Below are 19,881 nucleotides of genomic sequence, written 5' to 3' on the forward strand. Positions count from 1 at the left end.
TTGTGCCATTTCAGTTCTCATTTGTATTTTGCCTGATGAAGGGGCCTTAGAGCTCCGAAAGCTTGCAATGTATTTTTATTGTTAGCCAATATAGGTATCATTTCTACAATACTCTTGTATTTGTGTTTTGTTGTTTTTTTATTATTATTTTTGACACTGGCTAACACGGACTACAGTTTTCTTTTGTGATTGATTCCTATGGGAGGCTTCCAAAATCATGCACAGAAGGATCACACTCGGAAAGGTTTTCCCGCTGTTTACAATCGTTTGGTACAAAAATGTTGTGACTTTCAGAGCGCCAATACGATATTATCGTGACTATTCTGATTTTTTTGTAAGCATTTTTGTGATATTTGCTATCATAAGAAATTATAGTATCCAATCCGAATTTTACCCATTTCAGGATTCGAACTAGGGATTTGATGAATGTGCCCCTAAGGGTTCACTTTGCATGTCTTACCTAAACACACAACTGACCTGGACCTAATGAATCACTCACTAATAAAACACCTAAAGTGTATGTGAGTCATGTGACAGAAAAGACATCACTGAGCACCGATTATAACTGATGACATCACTAAGGGTTTATAATTTACAGGGTATTGATGGCTCTTGTGTTACAGTTTTAACAGCTGTTAACAGCTTACAATTTTTATTTTTTCACATATACAGATTGACTTCCCAGTCTCCTCCAACTATGTCACAAGCAGCGTCTTATTTGTGAATTCATCTGATTATTTTTGGAGTGAAATTATAAACATTTTCCCTTTGGAGGCATGTTGGAGTCAGGTGGAGTTTTTGCCTTAATCTGCATTGCAATTTGAAACTTGTAACGTAGGAAGTTGTTAAAAAATTTAATTTGTGGATTTCTTCCATGGCCATTGAAATTGATTAGTAAGGCTATTTGATGTAAAATGTAACTTTTGGTTACCTTGCTGCGTGTCATAAATTTAAGTCCATCATCTTTATATTGGGCCCTGCCACTCCATTCTTGTGAAGTCCCTATTTTTGTACTCCTGGCAGCAGGAACAAGTGTAGGATGAAGCTCACATGTTTCTGCTGAATGAATACAAGTATGATATAGTTAATACAGACAACACAAATTATAAGATCATAAACATTTCAGCAGTCCTATAGAAGTTACTAATGTGAACTAGTTACTAAAGTTACTAAAAACCTGATCTGCCTATCTATCTAACTATCTAACTATCTATCTATCTATCTCTCTATCTATCTATCTATCTATCTATCTATCTATCTATCTATCTATCGGCTATCTATCTATCTATCTCTCTATCTATCTATCTATCTATCTATCTATCTATCTATCGGCTATCTATCTGTCTTATCTATCTATGAAATCTGTCTATGTATGAAATTGAGGTGGTACAAGGAAAACTAAAAGCACAACAGTGCACACAGTCAGGGGGAACAGAAGAAGATTTAGAGTTAGAGGAAATGGGCAGGTTATAATGGAAAAAAATGCAGAAACATGTGATACAAAGAAGTCCATGGGGAGAGGGTGGGGAGGTTAGATATATATATCTGAAAACACTTAATTGTGGTCAATTTTCAGTCTCGCTAAGAGGACCATCCGGATGTCTTGAAAAAGGTCCTATTAGCAGGTCTGAAAAGCTGACAATAATTAAATACATTTAGGGGTATATTTATCATGCTGTGTAAAAAGTGGAGTAAAGCATTATCGATGATGTTGCCCAGGGCAACCAATCAGCAATTAGATTTCAACAGCTAGAAAACCAAAGCAAGGCATCTGATTGGCTGCTATGAGCAACATCATTGGTAATGTTTTACTCCACTTTTTACAAAGCATGATAAATATACCCCTTAATCACGCCTTCATAAGTCCCATGAGTGCTCCATTTTTTGATATGGATATTCATTTCTTTTAGATGTACCTGGGCATTTTTCCCTATATTGGAAGTGTTTCAATCACTGGGGGTGTTAGAATAATTTGAAATATATGTATATATTATGCCTGTGTTTCTAAATTTGCCATTTATGCATTGACCTGTCTGTGTGGTCTCATCTATTTAGGTAAAACCACACAGATGGTGAAATCACGTATCTCTCAGCATAGGTCTATATCATATTCTTTTGGTTCTATAGTTTAAAAACTCCCATTTTGGTACATTACCTGAAGTCTCCATCAGAACTATGTCAGATTGCTCCACAATTAACGAAATGTTCTTTGGCGGAATCAAGAGGCTAGCTGAAGGTGGAATAGCAGTACTTTGATCTGGTCTGGGCAATATGACGTTACCTGTATGTAAACATTTTATAGAAAAGGGCCTTAACCGATTAAAATCCTGTACACCACTTTAAATACAACTGGTTGATAAGGTTGTGTGTATATGGCTTGATAAAAGGCATATGTTGTGCCTTAAATGTGGCACATTTAATGTGATTTTTTAATACATCCTTTTTCTCATTATAAAACCAATGTGCTGCTTCTTTTCTTTTAGTTTGTGATTGAAGATCACTAGTGTGCTGGGGCGCCATTCTTCATTATATATATATATAATATGCACACAGTATATATTTATATATACACACACACACAATAAAAATTTATGTTTCAGTGGCAGAGTGGGGGTTGTTTGTCACTACCCACTGCCCTACAGTTTATGTGCCTGCTATGTAAGTACCGAATGCCTTTGTCTATATATAAGGTGCTTGTTTGTAAAACTGCATATAATGTGCTGGGGGTGAATGTAACCACTGCCTTCCAAGAAAAATCATTAACACTAACTTACCTAGGACACCAGGCTACAATGTCTTCATTAGCCTATATTTTCCTACCCTCAGGGTTGAAAATGTAATAACTGGTGCAGAGTTTGCTTCAGGTAAAGAACCCATACCAAACAACCACCTTTCAGTCTATCAGAGTTAAAATTATTCTATATTCTTTTGGTTCTATAGTATAAAAACTCCCATTTTGGTACATTACCTGAAGTCTCCATCAGAACTGTGTCAGATTGCTCCACAATTATTGAAATGTTCTTTGGTGGAATCAAGAGGCTAGCTGAGGGTGGAATAGCAGTACTTTGATCTGGTTGTTGACAGCATAGACTCTCTGTAAATTATGAAATGTAAAGGAACTGTTTGTCTGTATACATGTCATCGAGATAACAAGGCTTCCCCAATGTTATCCTGCTGTGTGGCCTGTAAAAAAATTCCCCAGTTTGTCGATTGCACACACAGGTGCAGGGTGCACAAGCCACATGGCTGGGGGCACTTGGGGAACTGAAAATGGCTAGCCCCATGTCACATTTCAAAATTATATGTTATATACACGTAGATTACTGATAAATCTGTGCAGAGAATTTTACTGCCTTTTAATTGTGCCTTTCCACAGCATGATAATATTTCTCACTTCACTCTCACCTCCCCATGTGTCCCAAAAGGAACAAACTTCCTCCAACTCCCACCATCCCAAGTCTAGAAAAGCATAAAAAGACGTACAGACCCTTTAGAGCCTTTAACCCTGTCTCCTAAGCAATCAATTGCAAACAAAATAACCAACAAAGTGTCTTCATTTACCATGAGGTGCTCCATTTGCCAAAGTTACAAAGTATGGAAGCAACAAGGTTAGCCAAAAAGTGGTTCATATATTGGATAACCCACTCTGTAGAACCTCTGATACAATCAGTTTATCTCAGGGGTTGATGAGGTGCTTTTTTGCTTTCTTTTATACCTACCTGTTTCGGTATCTACTATATAGGATTCAGGGGTTCGCTCTGGCAGTGGAGGAGGGATCTCTTTATCAGGACAGGTAGAAACTGCTGATCAAACAAGATATATTGTTCAGTGAAAAGGATAAAAAGCTTAGTAAAAGTTGTTAGCTGCTTTAGGCTGTCAATGTTAAATTTGATTGGCAATAACATTTGCTTATGATTTGTTACTGCATTCCACACAAAGCTGTTAGCTTTTTAGGGGTATTTTGACCACAGAAATGGGCCACAGAAACAGGCTGTTGAGAAGTCAACCAGAAACCATGCTATACTGGAGCTAGTGATCTCTAAGAACCATGTAGAGCATAAAGCAAATGTTCAGGTGGTTGAACCCCTGAGTAATCCTGACCATAATGTTATCTCACTTGATGTTTGGTGCAAAAAGCAAATATACACTGGGGCAACAAAGACACTGAATTTCAGAAAAGCATATTTTAACTCCTTAAAGGCAGTGCTTCAGAGCATAGATTGGGGCATTATGTTTTATGCTAAAAAACAGAACAGAAATGGTTGTCATTTAAAGTGATATTAAATCATTACGTTCTCAATTTATTCCCTTAAGACGTAAAAGTGTTAAGAACCACCTTATGTGGCATAATTCAGAAGCAGAGGGGAAAACAGAAAATCATTTAAAAAAAACAAGTCAGAGGGGACAAAAGCTGCATTTAATAAATATAAACAGTGTAACTAATGTTGTAAAACAGCAATAGAAAAGAAGGCTCACACTAACTCCAAAAAGTTTTTAAGGTTTATTAATAGTAAAAAGATGCAGGCTGAGAGTGTGGCTCCTGGTTATAACAGATAGAGAAAAGGCAAATATGTTAAATCAGTTCTACAACAGAGCCAGCGTTTCAAGACCTAAACATTGTTTTATGCAGGACATGGCATATACAGGTTTCAGAATTAATGTGAGCAAGGCACTAGGGCCAGATGTAATACACCTTTGGGTACTGACAGATCTTAGTTCAGTTTTAGCGAGGCCCCTATTTCTAATTTTCTCAGACTCGCTTTCATATGCTATGGTACTTATGGATTGGAAGACAGCTGATGTAATTCTAATAAAAAGGGATTACACTGCCAGCCTGGCAATTATAGGCCAGTAAGTTTGACATCTGTGGTGGGCAAGTTATTTGAAGGCCTGTGAAGGGATCATATTCAAAATTATGTTAGAGAGAATGGCATTATGAGCAGTTATCAGCATGTTTTTATGATGGGCAGGTCATGTCAGACAAATTTGAATGCTTTTTATGATGAGGTTTGTAAGAACCTGGACAGTGCGGGTGTAGTAGATGTGATCTATTTGGATTTTGCCAAAGAATTGGAAACAGTGCCCCACAAACGACTGCTTTCTTAACTAAGCTCTGTTGGTCTTAGTGAAGTTGTTTTCACATAGATAGGAAACTGGCTACAGGATCAGGTACAGAGGGTGGTTGTTAAAGGAAAACGAAAGGCAAAATCACTTGGGGGTGCCAAAATGTTAGGCACCCCCAAGTGACTTTAACCGCTTACCTTGTACCCCGGGCTGGTGCCCCTGTTAGGAGAAAACAGCACCAGCCCGGGGCACCTGGAGCGGATCGCTTCCTTCTTCCTGCTTCCGTTGCTGAAATGCCAGCGGTGGGCGCATGCGCAGTAGAGTGAAAAGCCGACTTTAATGTTTAAGTTCGGCTTTTCACTCTACTGCGCATGCGCGCGCAGCGAATCAGGAAGAAGGAAGCGCCGGCAGCTACCCCGGGCTGGTGCTCTTCCCTCCTCACAGGGGCACCAGCCCGGGGTAAAAGGTAGGTGGTCAAAGTCACTTGGGGGTGCCTAACATTTTGGCACCCCCAAGTGACTTTGACTTTCTTTTTCCTTTAATGGTACATTCTCTACTTGGAGTAGGGTTCTTAGTGGTGTCCCTCAGGGTTCGGAGTTGGGTCCACTTAGGGGAGGGTATTGTAAGTAATGTATCAGTGTTTGCAGATGGTACAGAAAAGCCCAATTATTTCCATCCAAGATGTGACATCCCTGCAGCAGGAGATAATACACCTGGCTGTAGCAAGCAATAACAGGTAACAGCTGCAAGGGCAAACAAGGATTTTTTCTAAGTGGCTTGCATATTTTTACATCCCAGGTGCATGACCTTACATTTATTGACATCAAATCTCATCTGCCACTAAGCCAACCAGAATGCCAGTTTAAGGGGGGTGTTATTCTTCCCCTCTACAGAGAACTGGTAAGGCCCCATTTAGAATATGCCGTGCAGATTTGATTTCCAGTACTCAAACAGATTATTATTGAATTTGAGAGGGTCAAGAGAAGGGGAACTAAGATGGTAAAGGGTATGAAAAGTCTCAGTTATGAAGAAAGACTGGCCAAGCTGTTTACACTGGAGAAAAGGCACTTAAAGGGTGATATGATAACTATGTATAAATATATATTAGGGGATCATATAATAATCTCTCTTGTGCTTTTTTACCAGTAGGTGCTTCCAGCAGACACAAGGGTACCCATTGTGTGTATGGCACACACAGACAGCATGGGGCAGGCAGAGTATGGCACAGACAGGCATCATACAGTGACACAGTGTTGCAGTGCTCCTACTGTCTGTCTGAAGTGTGAACAGGTGAAAAATGTGGGGGGCACTTAAAGTCTGAGCCTGAGGTGTGAACAATGCAGGAATTAAAAGGTGTGAATATGAGGTGGGAACCATGCTGCGGGTCAGTTATTCTCAGTACTGATACCATTTAAATCTTACACAAAGGTAAGCAGTCACAGCTGCCAGACAAGTGGGGGCCACAAAGAGGGGGGCCCCGGCCTCCAGTTGGACAGCCCTGCATTAGATGACTTCAAGAAGTGAGGAAATACTGTTTTATGGGAGATAGCTCTTAGTACAAGCTGATCCAGGGACTGGTCCAATTGCCATCTTGGAGTTAGGAAGGAGGCTTCAGAAGAGGTTTTTTGCCTTCCTCTGGATCAACTAGCAGTTAGGCAGGTTATATATAGAAAGAAAAGGTTGTACTTGTCTTTTTTCTACCTAACTTACTAGGTAACTATGTTACTATTACAGTTATTTTAGGAGATTCTACTGAATTCTACATTTCTCCAATATTGCTTTGTGCCAAACCAATCATGGTACAAGTAAAGGAGGATGGCTTAGGGAGGATAGTGTAGAACTGAGGATGGATCATGTGAAGAGTGGAGTAGATGACAGAGCGCGAACTTTACGTGGCATAAGCAGGATGGACAGATTTTAAGGGAGGATAGAGGACTGCTAAGGGTATGGATAAGACTGGATAAGTAATTGAAGACTAGGGCTAAGCAGAACTTTATTCTTGATGCAGAGGAAAGTTTTTCTAAGAAAGTTCTGCAGGTACTTTGCTTGCCAGCCTCCCTGGGCTAGTATGAATCCAGTGTACTTAATTTAAACTCCCTTCTATTGCACCCCTTGCACACTGCTTTCTCTTGCCCTTCCCTGCTGTCCATATATCTATATCTACCAGCTTTTTTACTAGTGTTCTAAGAGAAATATATAAAAGAAGAGTGAATTATCCTGGGTGGTGCTGGGACCTCATCTGTGGTGATAATAGGTAATTAAGAGGCATTTACTCAGTTTGTAATTTTTTTTTAGGATGTTTATGCATTTGTCTTAGTAGTAATGGGGTTTATGTAGTAAAAATATATGGCCCAGGTCTGACTATCTGTAGCAAGCAGCCAGCAAATAAAATGTATTGATCCCATGTTTAAAAGCATAATAAAGGGCAATATTTGATTTGTAAATAGAGCAGCATTAGGTAAAATCGATTTAGAAGAAGTTGCAATGTCTGATATACTAACAGAAGTGTTCTAAACTGTTGAGGTTTAGTTGTGTGAGCAACTTACCATCTTTGCAGAGTGGAATATTTCCATGAGAAAAATGTGAATCAAATCCAACCTCAACACCAAGAGGTTTAGTTTGATTGGAGAGAATTGGTGTTTGAGTTAATGGTGTTTCTATGCTTCTTTTATTTGTTATTGCTGTTTTCAACAGTTCAGGGCATGAGGCTTCTACACAGAAATCAGCAAACTTTGGTGAGTCCAAATCAGATGATGATGATGGAGAAAAATAGGGATCTTCAGATAGCCGAATATACGTATTGTTAATGCTGGGGGCAATAGAAATATTACCTAGAGAACCAGTAATGGGTGAACTGCCATTATTACAATGTAAATGTGTATCTCTAACATGAGATCCAATATTGCTAAATTTATCTACACCTCCAACAAATAGCTCAGAAACCTGATGAGGTATGTGGGAATGCCTCTGCTGTAGCAGCTCAAATGGAGTAGATTTGGTTCTTGTTAATAACTGGTGTCCAGAAAAGGTTCTTCTGACTAAAGCATTTGGCCTTTGGTTATTATAACTGACAATGCAAGATTCATTATTTTCTTTCTTCTGTAGTTCTTCACTTAGAAATGAAAGAGGTACAGCCGAATTACACTGAGGTATTGGTTGGGTAAGAGAACTACTAAGCTCTGAGATTTCACAAGCTCCAGATATTTTTGTCAGCTCCATATTGTTAGTAGTTAGAAAGTGTTGGTTGCACATAGCAGAAGGCTGGCTCCTAGTACATTCCAAAAGATCATCTCTGAGAGGTCTGTCGCTGTCTTTCTCGGTTAAACTGTAGAAATATATATAATAATATATATATGTTATATTTTAACACTGACATTATATACTGTCTCTTTTCATCTTCAGTCAATATGGAAAACAATTAGAAAATGGCTCCTCATAAATAAGGATTTAATGCCAGCAGTACTGAAACCCCATATGTAGCATTTAAGACATAACATGTAACTGGGCAAAATGTATAATATACAAACTAGGCCTTTTGTACAATTTTTATTTAAAGGAGATATGTTGTGTAAAAAACAAGAATGTGCCAGTGGATTATACTCCTCTAAATACAGAAGGAATGTACTTTAAAAAGTTGTGTTTAGGACTGATTTATTGAGAAATTCCCCTAAAACCCTACTAGTCCCACCCATCTGTGCCACTTACTGCAGCCTCCTTTCCCAGGCTGTGCAGGGGTGCCAGTGCCACTCAGCACACTGCACTGCAGGATAGGAACCAATCAGCAGCTGGGCTGACCTGATAGGGATCTGAAGTCTGTCTTGTGTGATGGAAGGGCTGTGATTGGCTATCCCCTTCTAGTGTGCTTCTGGCAGGGACCGTTAGGGCATGCCAACCCCGCATTAAAAACACAGGCAGAGACCAGTGAGTGCAAATCTATAAGGACCTCCAATAAAGGGGCCATGTTTACAGATAGTATTAATTTTTTGCCCAAAGTAAAACCAGCACCATATATTCATATTATATTATTCATAATTGCCTACAAGGTACTAACATATTCAGTATAAAGTATATATGCAGGTTCCCAAGCCAAGCATGTTAAATCCTATAACTTAGCTTATCTGTTCTTATCTGTTCTTACCCAAAGTGTAGGCTTTGGTTTTCTGCATGCTTTTTCTCAAAACCCTTTGAAATATTCTCACTACCAACCTGTAAAATGCAGAAAATGCATTGTTTACACAATCTTAAAAAGTTACATATTGAGGTCTGTTGTTTTAAGGTAAAAAATATACCATAAACAGGTTATAGAAAGTTTACAAAATAATTAGTAGGATTAAATTACTTGAGCTTCCTGATATTCATGACTGCTTTATTTTATGAATTTGATAAAAAGGGAAACCATTTGAAAGTTTTAATCTGGAAAGCAGGCAAGTTACAGGTAGAACTTTGTCCCAGTGAAAATGTATAATGAAGCAGTAGAATTCTTAATGAATCGAAAGAAAGTGAGTGTAAGACTGTAGGAGTGAAGAACTTGAATATATTGTAATGATGTCATGCATAGTTTTCTGAAGGGATGGGATTGGACTATTTTAAACCTGATTCACTGAGAACTTTCTATATCATCACTATTGCACCAGTTCATTGGTTGTTTGTGCACTCTAACCAGTTGCATAAATTGAAAGGTCATTGATTATTTTCCCCCTTGCAATGACATAGGCAAACAGTATATCACAAATCTAACATACTGTAAGATTGTTCTGTTAATGTGAACTGAAATATTTGTTAATGTTGTACATAGGTAAACAATCCCTTTAATGCACATGATGTCTTAATGTCCTATATACTGTATATTGATAACGGGTGAGTGCAGAGGACCCTTTGCCTCTGTCTATATGAATTTTGTGGTCACGGCCTCATTGCACCCCTGTCTAATAGTTGAAATTTTGCAGTGAACAACTTCCCCTTTTTTTTGCTTAAGCAAAAGCACATTTGCAAAATTTGGACCAAATGGTGGGACCTGGGAAAGTAGCAGTAACTTAATGGCTTTAATCTTCTTATTAGATTCCCAATTCCAACAAAGCTATTAAGGTATGCATTTGAAGAATGTAAAATAAAACATTTTGTGGTCTGTGAGCCCTGTTATTTCTGTATCCTGTAAATTTAAAGAAAGACTGCACAAAACTATAAAGAGTTAAACTAATAACCAAGTGGATACATAGTAAGTACTAAGTACTAAGTTTGATAAACATGTGTTATAGTGAGTGAGGATCAGAAAATCGTACCGAAGTACAGCTGAGACCCAGGTGTAGAAACCCCGGGTCAATCATACAATCCAAAGATTTACAGAAGTATCTGTGTGCATAAGACAAAGCTCACCGTAGTCCTGTGGTGGTCCGGGTGCTCAGGGCCCCGAACCCGCAGCCAAGGGGAGATTTCAAAATTTCGAAAGTAGCGCCAAACACTCCGGACGCCAGGATATACTTTAAAGTTCAATCTTTATTCATCCATTTAAAAGCAAAAAAACGCCTGACGCGTTTCGTACACGAATGTACTTAATCATAGGCATACTTATGATTAAGTACATTCGTGTACGAAACGCGTCAGGCGTTTTTTTGCTTTTAAATGGATGAATAAAGATTGAACTTTAAAGTATATCCTGGCGTCCGGAGTGTTTGGCGCTACTTTCGAAATTCTGTATCCTGTAAACTGATTTTCTCACTAAAATTTCCTTTCAGTTGTTTAAATTTTTATTTATTTGAGTTCTTTAACCTAACTTTTTAAATTTCATGCCAATACCACTCTTTTTACTCTGTTTTGTGCCTAAACTCCTGTTGGGGGGCAGAACTACAAGTTATAATAATAATGATAATACAGGTATGGGATCTGTTTTCCGGAAACTCATTATCTAGAAAGCTCCAAATTACGGAAAGACCCTTACACATCGACTTTATTTTAGGCAAATAATCATTTTTCTTAATTACTTAATTAAAACAATTTGATTGGGTTTAATGAATATTTATTTAGGTCTTGAGCATTCTGGGTAAAAGGTCCCATACCTGTAATAAAAAAGCAGAGTAGGAAGTCTTTTTTAGGGAAAAGATTATGCCATTAAGGTGGGCTGGGCACGCATGTACTGATATTATTGTACAAAATTTGTTTTGAAGTTGCCCGGGCACCAGCAAACATTTAGTGGTGAATCATCAGATAGAGGGTAGAATTCTTTTGTTTCTACCTGCATATTTGAGGATTCAGCTTTAAACCTTAGTGGCATGTACGACTGATCTTTCCTGCAACTAATGTAATGTATATGGCCACCATCATTAAACTCTCCATATTGTGTGCTTCTTTACAAGCAAAGTACAAATAAGGTCAAATAACAATGGACAAATAATCACCCATTCACACACACACACACACACACACATATATATATATATCCTTGATAAAGGTCCTAATGAGGACCGAAACGTTGGTTTTTAAACAATGAGTTTTCAATAAAAAAATTTTTTTTGAATTTTAAGGGTGTGCCGGCCATGGATTATTTCATGCTAAATACTCAGATTTTGGCTGTGCACCCCACAGAATATTAAAGCCTTGGAGTGCAGACACCATCAGGACTGATATATATATATATATATATATATAAATAATAATCCGTGGCCGGCACACCCTTCAAATTTTCTCAAAAATTTATTGAAAACATATTGTTTAAAACCGACGTTTCGGTCCTCATTAGGACCTTTCTCAAGGATAAAAACAATAGTGTACCATATCACATCTAAATACCATTACAATCTAACAAGTGGAAAAGAGTGCCCAATCCCCATCTTCGAACCATTATGCAATTAACCAATGCTATTATATGTGTACAAATTTAAACCTGCCAATGCTTGGCCATTAGCTGTGCATACCATTATCAAGTGTATATTCATCCAAAGAACCATCATATCACAAAACAAGAGATCACATCATAAAAATTGACATCCCATAAAATCTTAGACATATCATACATATCATATTATAAAATAATTTTACATAAATAGTTAAAGTGCAATTGCACTCTTTTCCACTTGTTAGATTGTAATGGTATTTAGATGTGATATGGTACACTATTGTTTTTATCCTTGAGAAAGGTCCTAATGAGTACCGAAACGTCGGTTTTAAACAATATGTTTTCAATAAATTTTTGATAAAATTTGAAGGGTGTGCCGGCCACGGATTATTGTTTTGTTAAATACTTCAATTTTGGCTGTGCACCCCGCAGAATATTGAGCCCTGGAGTGCAGATACTATTGGGATTGATATATATATATATATATATATATATATATATATATAAAAAAAATTTTTTTTTTTTTTTTTTATTACTCTACAAAGATAACTTCTGATTGGATACTGCATTTTTACATGAATCCCATTAATAATAATAACCCGTCTCCTTGGTTTATCTGTTGTGCACATTTTATTGTTGTTTACAGTTATTTAAACTTTCCTAAAATGGCTCAACTGGAGCCTGCTATATAACTGTTTTTCTGTTTTGATCCTATCTTTACTTGTGACTTCTGCCTGCAAGTAAGGAACCTTTCTTGTAATTTTACAGTTTAGCTATTTATAATACACACATTATAACACACATTATAAATACAGGAAATAAACTTGTAAATGAAATACAGGTATAGGACCTGTTATCCAGAATGCATGGGACCAAGGGCCTTAAGTCTGCTAATCTATAAAACATTAATTAAACCCAGTAGGATTGTTTTGCATCCAATAAGGACTATTAATATCTTAGTTGGGATCAAGTACAAGGTACTGTTTTACTATTTCAGGGAAATCAGTTTTAAAATTCTGAATTATTTGATTAAAATGGAGTCTATGGCAGATGGGCTTTCCGTAATTCGGAGTTTTCTGGATAATGGGTTTTCGGATAAGGGATCCCATACCTGTACTATCATATACTACTCAATAAAGGTAGACAGCTTCTAGCTTTTTTAACAAAATCTATAGACCTTACAGACACAGTGACTTACTGCTCCAGAAGAATCCCCTGTTCCACTGATCATTTCAAGTTCATTTTGGAAAAGATTGATCACTGCATTGTAGACAAGCTCATACTGCTCCTATAAAAGATGCAGCTTGTGAAGTAAAATGGTAAATATTTTTTTTATTATCAGGACACAATACAAGAACAGTATATCTATACTGTCACGATTTTTATGGTGTAATTTTTATTTCTAAGTTACACTGATTAGAAATAGAAGAATTAGAAATAATTCAATCTACCATTTAAAATTGTATTCTTGAACCAACAAATGTTTTTTGTTTTAGTTGTAATACTGGTGTGTAGGCAGCCATCTCAGTGCATTGTGTGTCTGAGCTTTCAGAAAGAGCCAGTGCTACACATTAGAACTCTTTTCAGGTAACCTATTGTTTCTCCTACTCCCATGTAACTGGAGGAGTCCCAAGCCGGATTTCAATGCTTAATTCTGCTGGAAAAGTTCTATTAACTCATGTGTTTTGAAAAAAAAAAAACATGTTTCCTCATGTCAGTTCCTTTAAGATCACTGGGGAAACTGGTAAACCATTTCCTATATTTTACAGCAGGGGTCCCCAACCGCCGGGCCGCGGACCAGTTCCAGGCCGTGGACGGCATGGCAGTGGGCCGCATCAGTTCCCGCAGCGAACAAAAACCACGCGACGCACACCTAAATGAGCTAATGAACGCGCGCATAAAGGAGCGATGAAGCCCGTCGCATGTATAACGCACCTGCAGTTTGCACCGCGCACACCCCCCTCCCCTCCCCCCCAGCTTGTCGCATGTATAATTCGCCTGAAGTTTGCGCCGCGCCACCCCCTCTCCCGCCGGTCCGTGGAAAAAATTTTTTGCTTCCTACCGGGCCTTGGCGCTAAAAAGGTTGGGGACCCCTGTTTTAGAGGGCTATTAAGAAGCTCTATAAACGACATGTTATTTTTTTTTAAACAAAACAGTACTGGCAGGGGCACAATAATTGAAGAATTGTCCTTAGCATTTAAGCAGACATTATGCATGGAGCAGGGGCATATTGCACCCTGACGTCTTACCCCTCAGTGTCAGCACTGAATACACAGATGACTGTAAGCTGAAGTCTCAACTTAGTGGTGCCAAGGTCATTATATTCAAAAACATAATACTTTATTCCTGTTTTTTGCATTTTGCTCCAATATAATAAATGAAGGTACTATATACTGTATATATATCTATATATATTTATAATTAAATATTGACATCCTTTCCCTTGAGCCACCATTTAGTGATCACGTGACAGGAAATAATGCAGCTCTAACTGTAACAGGAAGAAGTGTGGAAGCAAAAGGCAGAACATTTATTGGGTGATAGTATTTATTGGGCCTAGCATGTATGGTGCCTTGGCTGGTTTGTGTGCACTGTGAATCCTATGATCCCAGGAGGTGGCCCTTAATTCTTAAAATGGCAATTTTCTATTTAGGAGTACCTAAATAGCACATACTACTGAAAAAGTAGTAGTTATGTAACTAGTCTTATTAAGAAGTAAATCTTAAGCCATCTTTTTTTTAATACAATTCTTCATCATAAATAAAACATACCTTGGTCTGGACTAGTGAAGACCTCATAGTTCTCATTTCTTGAATAATACTATAAATACTGAAGTTCATTGGAATAATCTAAGAACAGAAAAACGCACAACTATTTATCCAATATGGTTGATAGAAACAGTACATGCTGACAGTATTAAAAGGGAATTAAACACATAAAAAAACATTGCTGTATGTCATTTGTTCTCTAATAACTTACAGATCCTTAGTACAGTTATGATTACTTTGTTACGTGTGTGCCCTATATAAAAAGCTCTACGGGTTAACCTGGAAATAAAATCAATGCCAGCTTTTCATTTTAATATACATATATGGTGAAACTTCTTATCTCATATAGATTAAAGCTTTGTCTTACTACCTACAGTATACCCCAAAGCATAGTGTACATTAACAGACAAATCTGACTTGATTTAGGGGTTTTATGTGTAAAGAAGTTTGTTAAGAAGTTTACATCATGTGTTTGTCCTGCCTATTTTAGCTTCTTATTTACCCGTAGCTTCCTTTTCTTCTTACTCATAAGGCCACCTGTGATGTTTTGCTGTACACAAAGAAGGAAAGTCCCAGATTTTTCAGATAGAGAAACCACAAATTTCATAATTCATATTCTATAATAAACAGGATCAAAGAAAAGGCTGCTTTTTGAGAGCAGGAAAATAAACAGACAGTAACGTTAGTACCATGAAATACTATTTTTCCTGTAAGCATTAAGCCCTCTACGTAGTGAACCCTAAAGTCAGGGATTAGAAAGTATAGTTCCCATCACCAACCACCAGAGAGCAGGGTGGTGCAGTAGGTATAAAAGGGGACCACACCGGGAACTGGAGGTCTTTATGGGAGAGCACAGGAAGAGACCAGCTGGAAAAGAGAAAGAAAGGCAAAGAGGGTAAGGAAAGGCCAGAGCAGGGTAGCTTTATTGTTAAGTAGGCACCAGGTGTCTGAGTTAGGGATAGGTAGTAAGGGCCACCTATTGCCCCACCGAGGAGGGTAGAGGGAAATAGTTTTCCCAGTGGATCATTCACATGATAGGGACCCTAGCGGATAGGGATAGGCTAGAAGTAGGGCTTGATGAACCCTGGGATAGGGTCTGTCAGTAGAAAATGCCTGTGTGGAATAACAAAGGGGCCCCATAGAGATTGCTGAGCCAAGTGGGGACACAAGATCCCATGCAGACTGGAGACAGCCCAACATAACTACCTCTGGTACGACCGACTTCCTCTGGATACTGAGTAATTGTAAATATTACATGGAGAAAGACCTGTTTGAATTATCTGAAAATGTGCCTGTATGCTGTGATTCCCCTGATGTGTGTGAATAAAGTTCTATTATGACTGCCTGGAAGTGAGTACCTTTCACTTGATGTATGTGAACTGCTGGTGTCCTCCCTACATGTTGGCATTGTAATAAACTACTTGTACCAAAAATAGTAATTTTTGTTAGAGCCTTAAATAGCAATAACAGTATTTATGTATTTCACTTTTTCAGAAAAATGTGTGATGCTTGGCACTTACCTTGTCTTTCAGAAGTCTCCAGATATAATCAATTGCACAAATAACTCCAGTTCTTCCACACCCAGCACTAAAATGCAGGTAGCAAAATTTATTTTACAGAAGCTGTATATTGTGCTTGTCAAGCAAACAGATAACAGTCAGACTATATACCCAAGTTTATTTTATAGGTGTCATGTAATACCAAACCAGATATTAAGAATATCATATTAAGAAAAAACTGCAAAGGTCCTGGTCATTTTAATTTATAATTTTAAGTTTAAAATTCAACATAATGCACTACTAAATCTGAAAATATATTGACACTTCAAGTGAGACTGCAAAGACGTGTTCAAAGCACAAAGAGATGTTGTTTCCCTGCTTACAGTTTTGGTGGGTTATGGGCAGGTATGAAGGTATTTTCTGACACTTTGATGCCTGTAATGTAGGAGATTATGCATGGGTAACAAAATGTACCACAACATAAAGCATCACCTGCATTAAAACATATTGGTGTTAAAATAGAACAATAGCTGATAATAGTTTTCATATTCAACAACAAGCTGTTTGGGCCAGGCTCTTTGTACTCAGACCTCACCTCAAGCCTGGTGAATCTTTCCACATGGTGATAAATGAGCGATATGGCAAAAATGTTGTGCGTCACAAAATATTGTTGTGCGTGTAATTTTTTTGATGCATGTAACATTTTTTTGTGTGAGTGTGGGCAAAAAAACAACATGCACAGCCAAACAAAAGTTGTACTCAACAATTTTTTTTTTTTGACACGCGTCTTTTTTGACGAGGGTGACAAATCTTTGTCATGTGGCAAAATTTTTTCCACTGTGAATTTTGTCACCCGTTTTGCGAAACAATCCGCCACTTGCAAAACATGGAAATTTGCCACAAATCCATACCTGCCAAATTATTTTGCCCATCACTACTCACAAATACATATTGTATTGGTTCATTTTTATAAACTCAGACCCAACGCCATGTTTAATACCCCTAAGATACACAGCAAAACTCATTTCACTAAATAGCAGTGACAGGCAGCTTCATGTTTAAAGCCCCAAAATACATAACCAGCATTAAGTGTGTAAAAAAAAGACAATACAGTAATGCAGTTAAGGGTTATCCAGTTTATTTCCTTCCTGTTAAACTTTGTCCTTTAGCTGCCATTGAAATGCCACTGGCAGCCCACGGGTCCCCCTCTGTGTGGCCCCCCACCTGTCTGGCTGCTTTGATGTCTTACTAGGGATGAGCAAATTTTTTCGCCAAGCATGGATTCGCAGCAAATTGTTTCGCGAAACTTCAGTGAAAATTCGCTGTGGAAAAATTTGTCACGCAGAATTTTCTTTGTCGCGCGTCAAATCGAGCAGTCACATCAAAAAAGCGCAGGCAACAAAAAAAATAGACGCGGGCGACAACAAAGACACGGGACAGATTCGCTCATCACTATGTTTTACCTTTGTGTAAACTTCAAATGGTATCAGTACTGAGATTAACTGCCCCCCTGCATGATTCACACCTCAGATTCAGGCTGTAATTCTCCTGTATTGTATAAACATGTAATCCCTGTACTGTTCACACCCTTTAATCTCTGCATTGTTCACACCTCAGGCTTAGACTGTAAGCACCCACTTGTTCACCTCTTCACACCTAGGACCAGTGCAAGCACTGTGTCACTGTATGTACTGTGTATGGCACACACAGGCAGCATAGGGCACACACAGGCAGCTAAGAGCAGGTAGTGTATGGCACACACAGGCAGCATACGGCAGGCAGAGTATGGCACACACAGGCAAAATAGGGCAGGCAGAGTATGGCACACACAGGCAGCTAAAGGCAGGTAGAGTATGTCACACACAGACAGCATAGGGTAGGCAGAGTATGGCACACGCAGGCAGGGTAGGGCAGGCAGAGTATGGTACACACAGGCAGCATAGGGCAGGCAGAGTATGGCACACACAGGCAGCATAGGGCAGGCAGAGTATGGCACACACAGGCAGCATAGTGCAGGCAGAGTATGGCACACATGGGCAGCATAGGGCAGGCAGAGTATGGCACACACGGGCAGCATAGGGCAGGCAGAGTATGGCACACACGGGCAGCATAGGGCAGGCAGAGTATGGCACACATGGGCAGCATAGGGCACGTAGATTATGGCACACATGGGCAGCATAGGGCAGGCAGAGAATGGCACACACAGACAGCATAGGGCAGGCAGAGAATGGCACACACAGACAGCATAGGGCAGGCAGAGTACTGCCTGTGCGTGCAATACTCTGCCTGCCCTATGTTGCTTGTGGGAGGTAAACCTGGTAGGGATTTGCTTTGGGAGTTTGTTAGCAGTTGGAAATAGCATATAGTAAAGATTTAAACCATTGGCAGAAGTGCTGTATATTAGTTATTGAACTGTACAAGACCATAATTTTAACATATCTGTAACAGTTATTATTATTATTATATGTGACTATTCAGCTTTTGATTTGATTGATTTACCTGAGCTGCTGTGTTATTACTGTTTGAGCCAAGGAATGGTTTTAGAACAACTGCACTAGCTTGAGACTCATTGAGAATGAAACAACAGGTTCTGAATGTTTCTCCTATTAGAGCAATGTTTTCCTATCCATAATTAAAACTCAAATATCAATGTTCATTTTTTCCAGAACAATGCAAAAAAAAAAATAACAGTACCTGTACTCACCTTTCCTTTAATAAAAATGTTTTATTATTGTCATAAGTCATTCATTTCTAGTTACCTGCAATGGACACATATTGGTGGACTGTCATCCTTCTGGATCTGTCGGAAGTCATTTATGAAGTCCAAAATATGCTCCACAGAAGATGGGACATCATGATCAGGCCATTTCTTATAGTGAAATTGATAAATAATTCGATTTTCCTATACATAAAGTTAGATAAAGGAATGTTATTTTATAATCATGTGTATTATAAGAGATATGGAAAATATATCTATTGCATGGGGACATATTTCAGAATTGGTGATCCTATTAAGAATGACTAATAACATGCATTATAAAACACAAACATAGTTGGCAAAGTACAAAATTTGGATGTTTTATACACAGTGCAGCAAATCTTGCACCTGCTCAATTGCAAGCAGATGCAAACAAGGTTTTCTTACTGCATGTGTGTGAATACCGTCACTGTTGGCATATATTGCATCAACAACATTAGTATCCAATTCACTGGATGCAACTCAGTTGCATGTGATGCTTAAGCCACTAAGGGAGCCTTAAGTAAAATAAGATTTCTGTTGCATCTATAGAATCTGTACAGCCTCTTCATTTCCTACTAGCAGACTTGTGAGTCAGTAATAGGATATAAAACCCCTAAGTACCACTTACAAAAAAGTGTTTGAAACTGAAAAGATCTTACAGAAGGTAGTAATTTCAGCTAGTAGAACACAGTTTTAGTGTGTTTATTGGTACCATTCAATGTTCAATCTTGTCACATGTATGTGATCTTGGAACAGCCATTCCAGGTGAGCTTTCTTCTTAAAATCTAAATTGCAGAATGTAAGGGGGCAGCACTGAAGGGGACTGCAAACATGGGGTAAGATAGAAAGCTCACTGCCACAAGAAAGGGCCAGAGAAATGGTAATAGAACAAATAGGGTTAATCAGGTAAACGTGTTGTCACAGTTGAAGGGGCAGTATATCCCTTCAAGGTGTGTAAGAAAGGGTGTTTCTTTCTTACCC

General features: G+C 38.4%; 1 protein-coding gene across 3 annotated transcripts in view; it reads right to left on the reverse strand.

The window, feature by feature from the left end:
• The window catches only part of ptpn22 (protein tyrosine phosphatase non-receptor type 22), a 54,567-nt gene that overhangs the window by 9,268 nt on the left and 25,418 nt on the right, over positions 1-19,881 (reverse strand). Inside the window, exons 8-17 of one of the 3 annotated variants that reach the window (XM_031896816.1) lie at positions 18,920-19,062; positions 16,182-16,248; positions 14,665-14,742; positions 13,092-13,181; positions 9,203-9,270; positions 7,611-8,389; positions 3,720-3,800; positions 2,969-3,094; positions 2,156-2,281; positions 932-1,059 (exon numbers count right to left, since the gene is read on the reverse strand). In XM_031896816.1, coding sequence (XP_031752676.1) covers positions 932-1,059; positions 2,156-2,281; positions 2,969-3,094; positions 3,720-3,800; positions 7,611-8,389; positions 9,203-9,270; positions 13,092-13,181; positions 14,665-14,742; positions 16,182-16,248; positions 18,920-19,062 — 1,686 coding nt within the window. Of the gene's footprint in view, positions 1-931; positions 1,060-2,155; positions 2,282-2,968; positions 3,095-3,719; positions 3,804-7,610; positions 8,390-9,202; positions 9,271-13,091; positions 13,182-14,664; positions 14,743-16,181; positions 16,249-18,919; positions 19,063-19,881 lie in introns of all 3 variants that reach the window. The other 2 variants (XM_018091820.2, XM_031896815.1) reach the window with 2 other exon arrangements.

This window comes from Xenopus tropicalis, chromosome 2 (assembly GCF_000004195.4).
Source record: "Xenopus tropicalis strain Nigerian chromosome 2, UCB_Xtro_10.0, whole genome shotgun sequence".
Lineage (NCBI taxonomy): Eukaryota > Metazoa > Chordata > Amphibia > Anura > Pipidae > Xenopus > Xenopus tropicalis.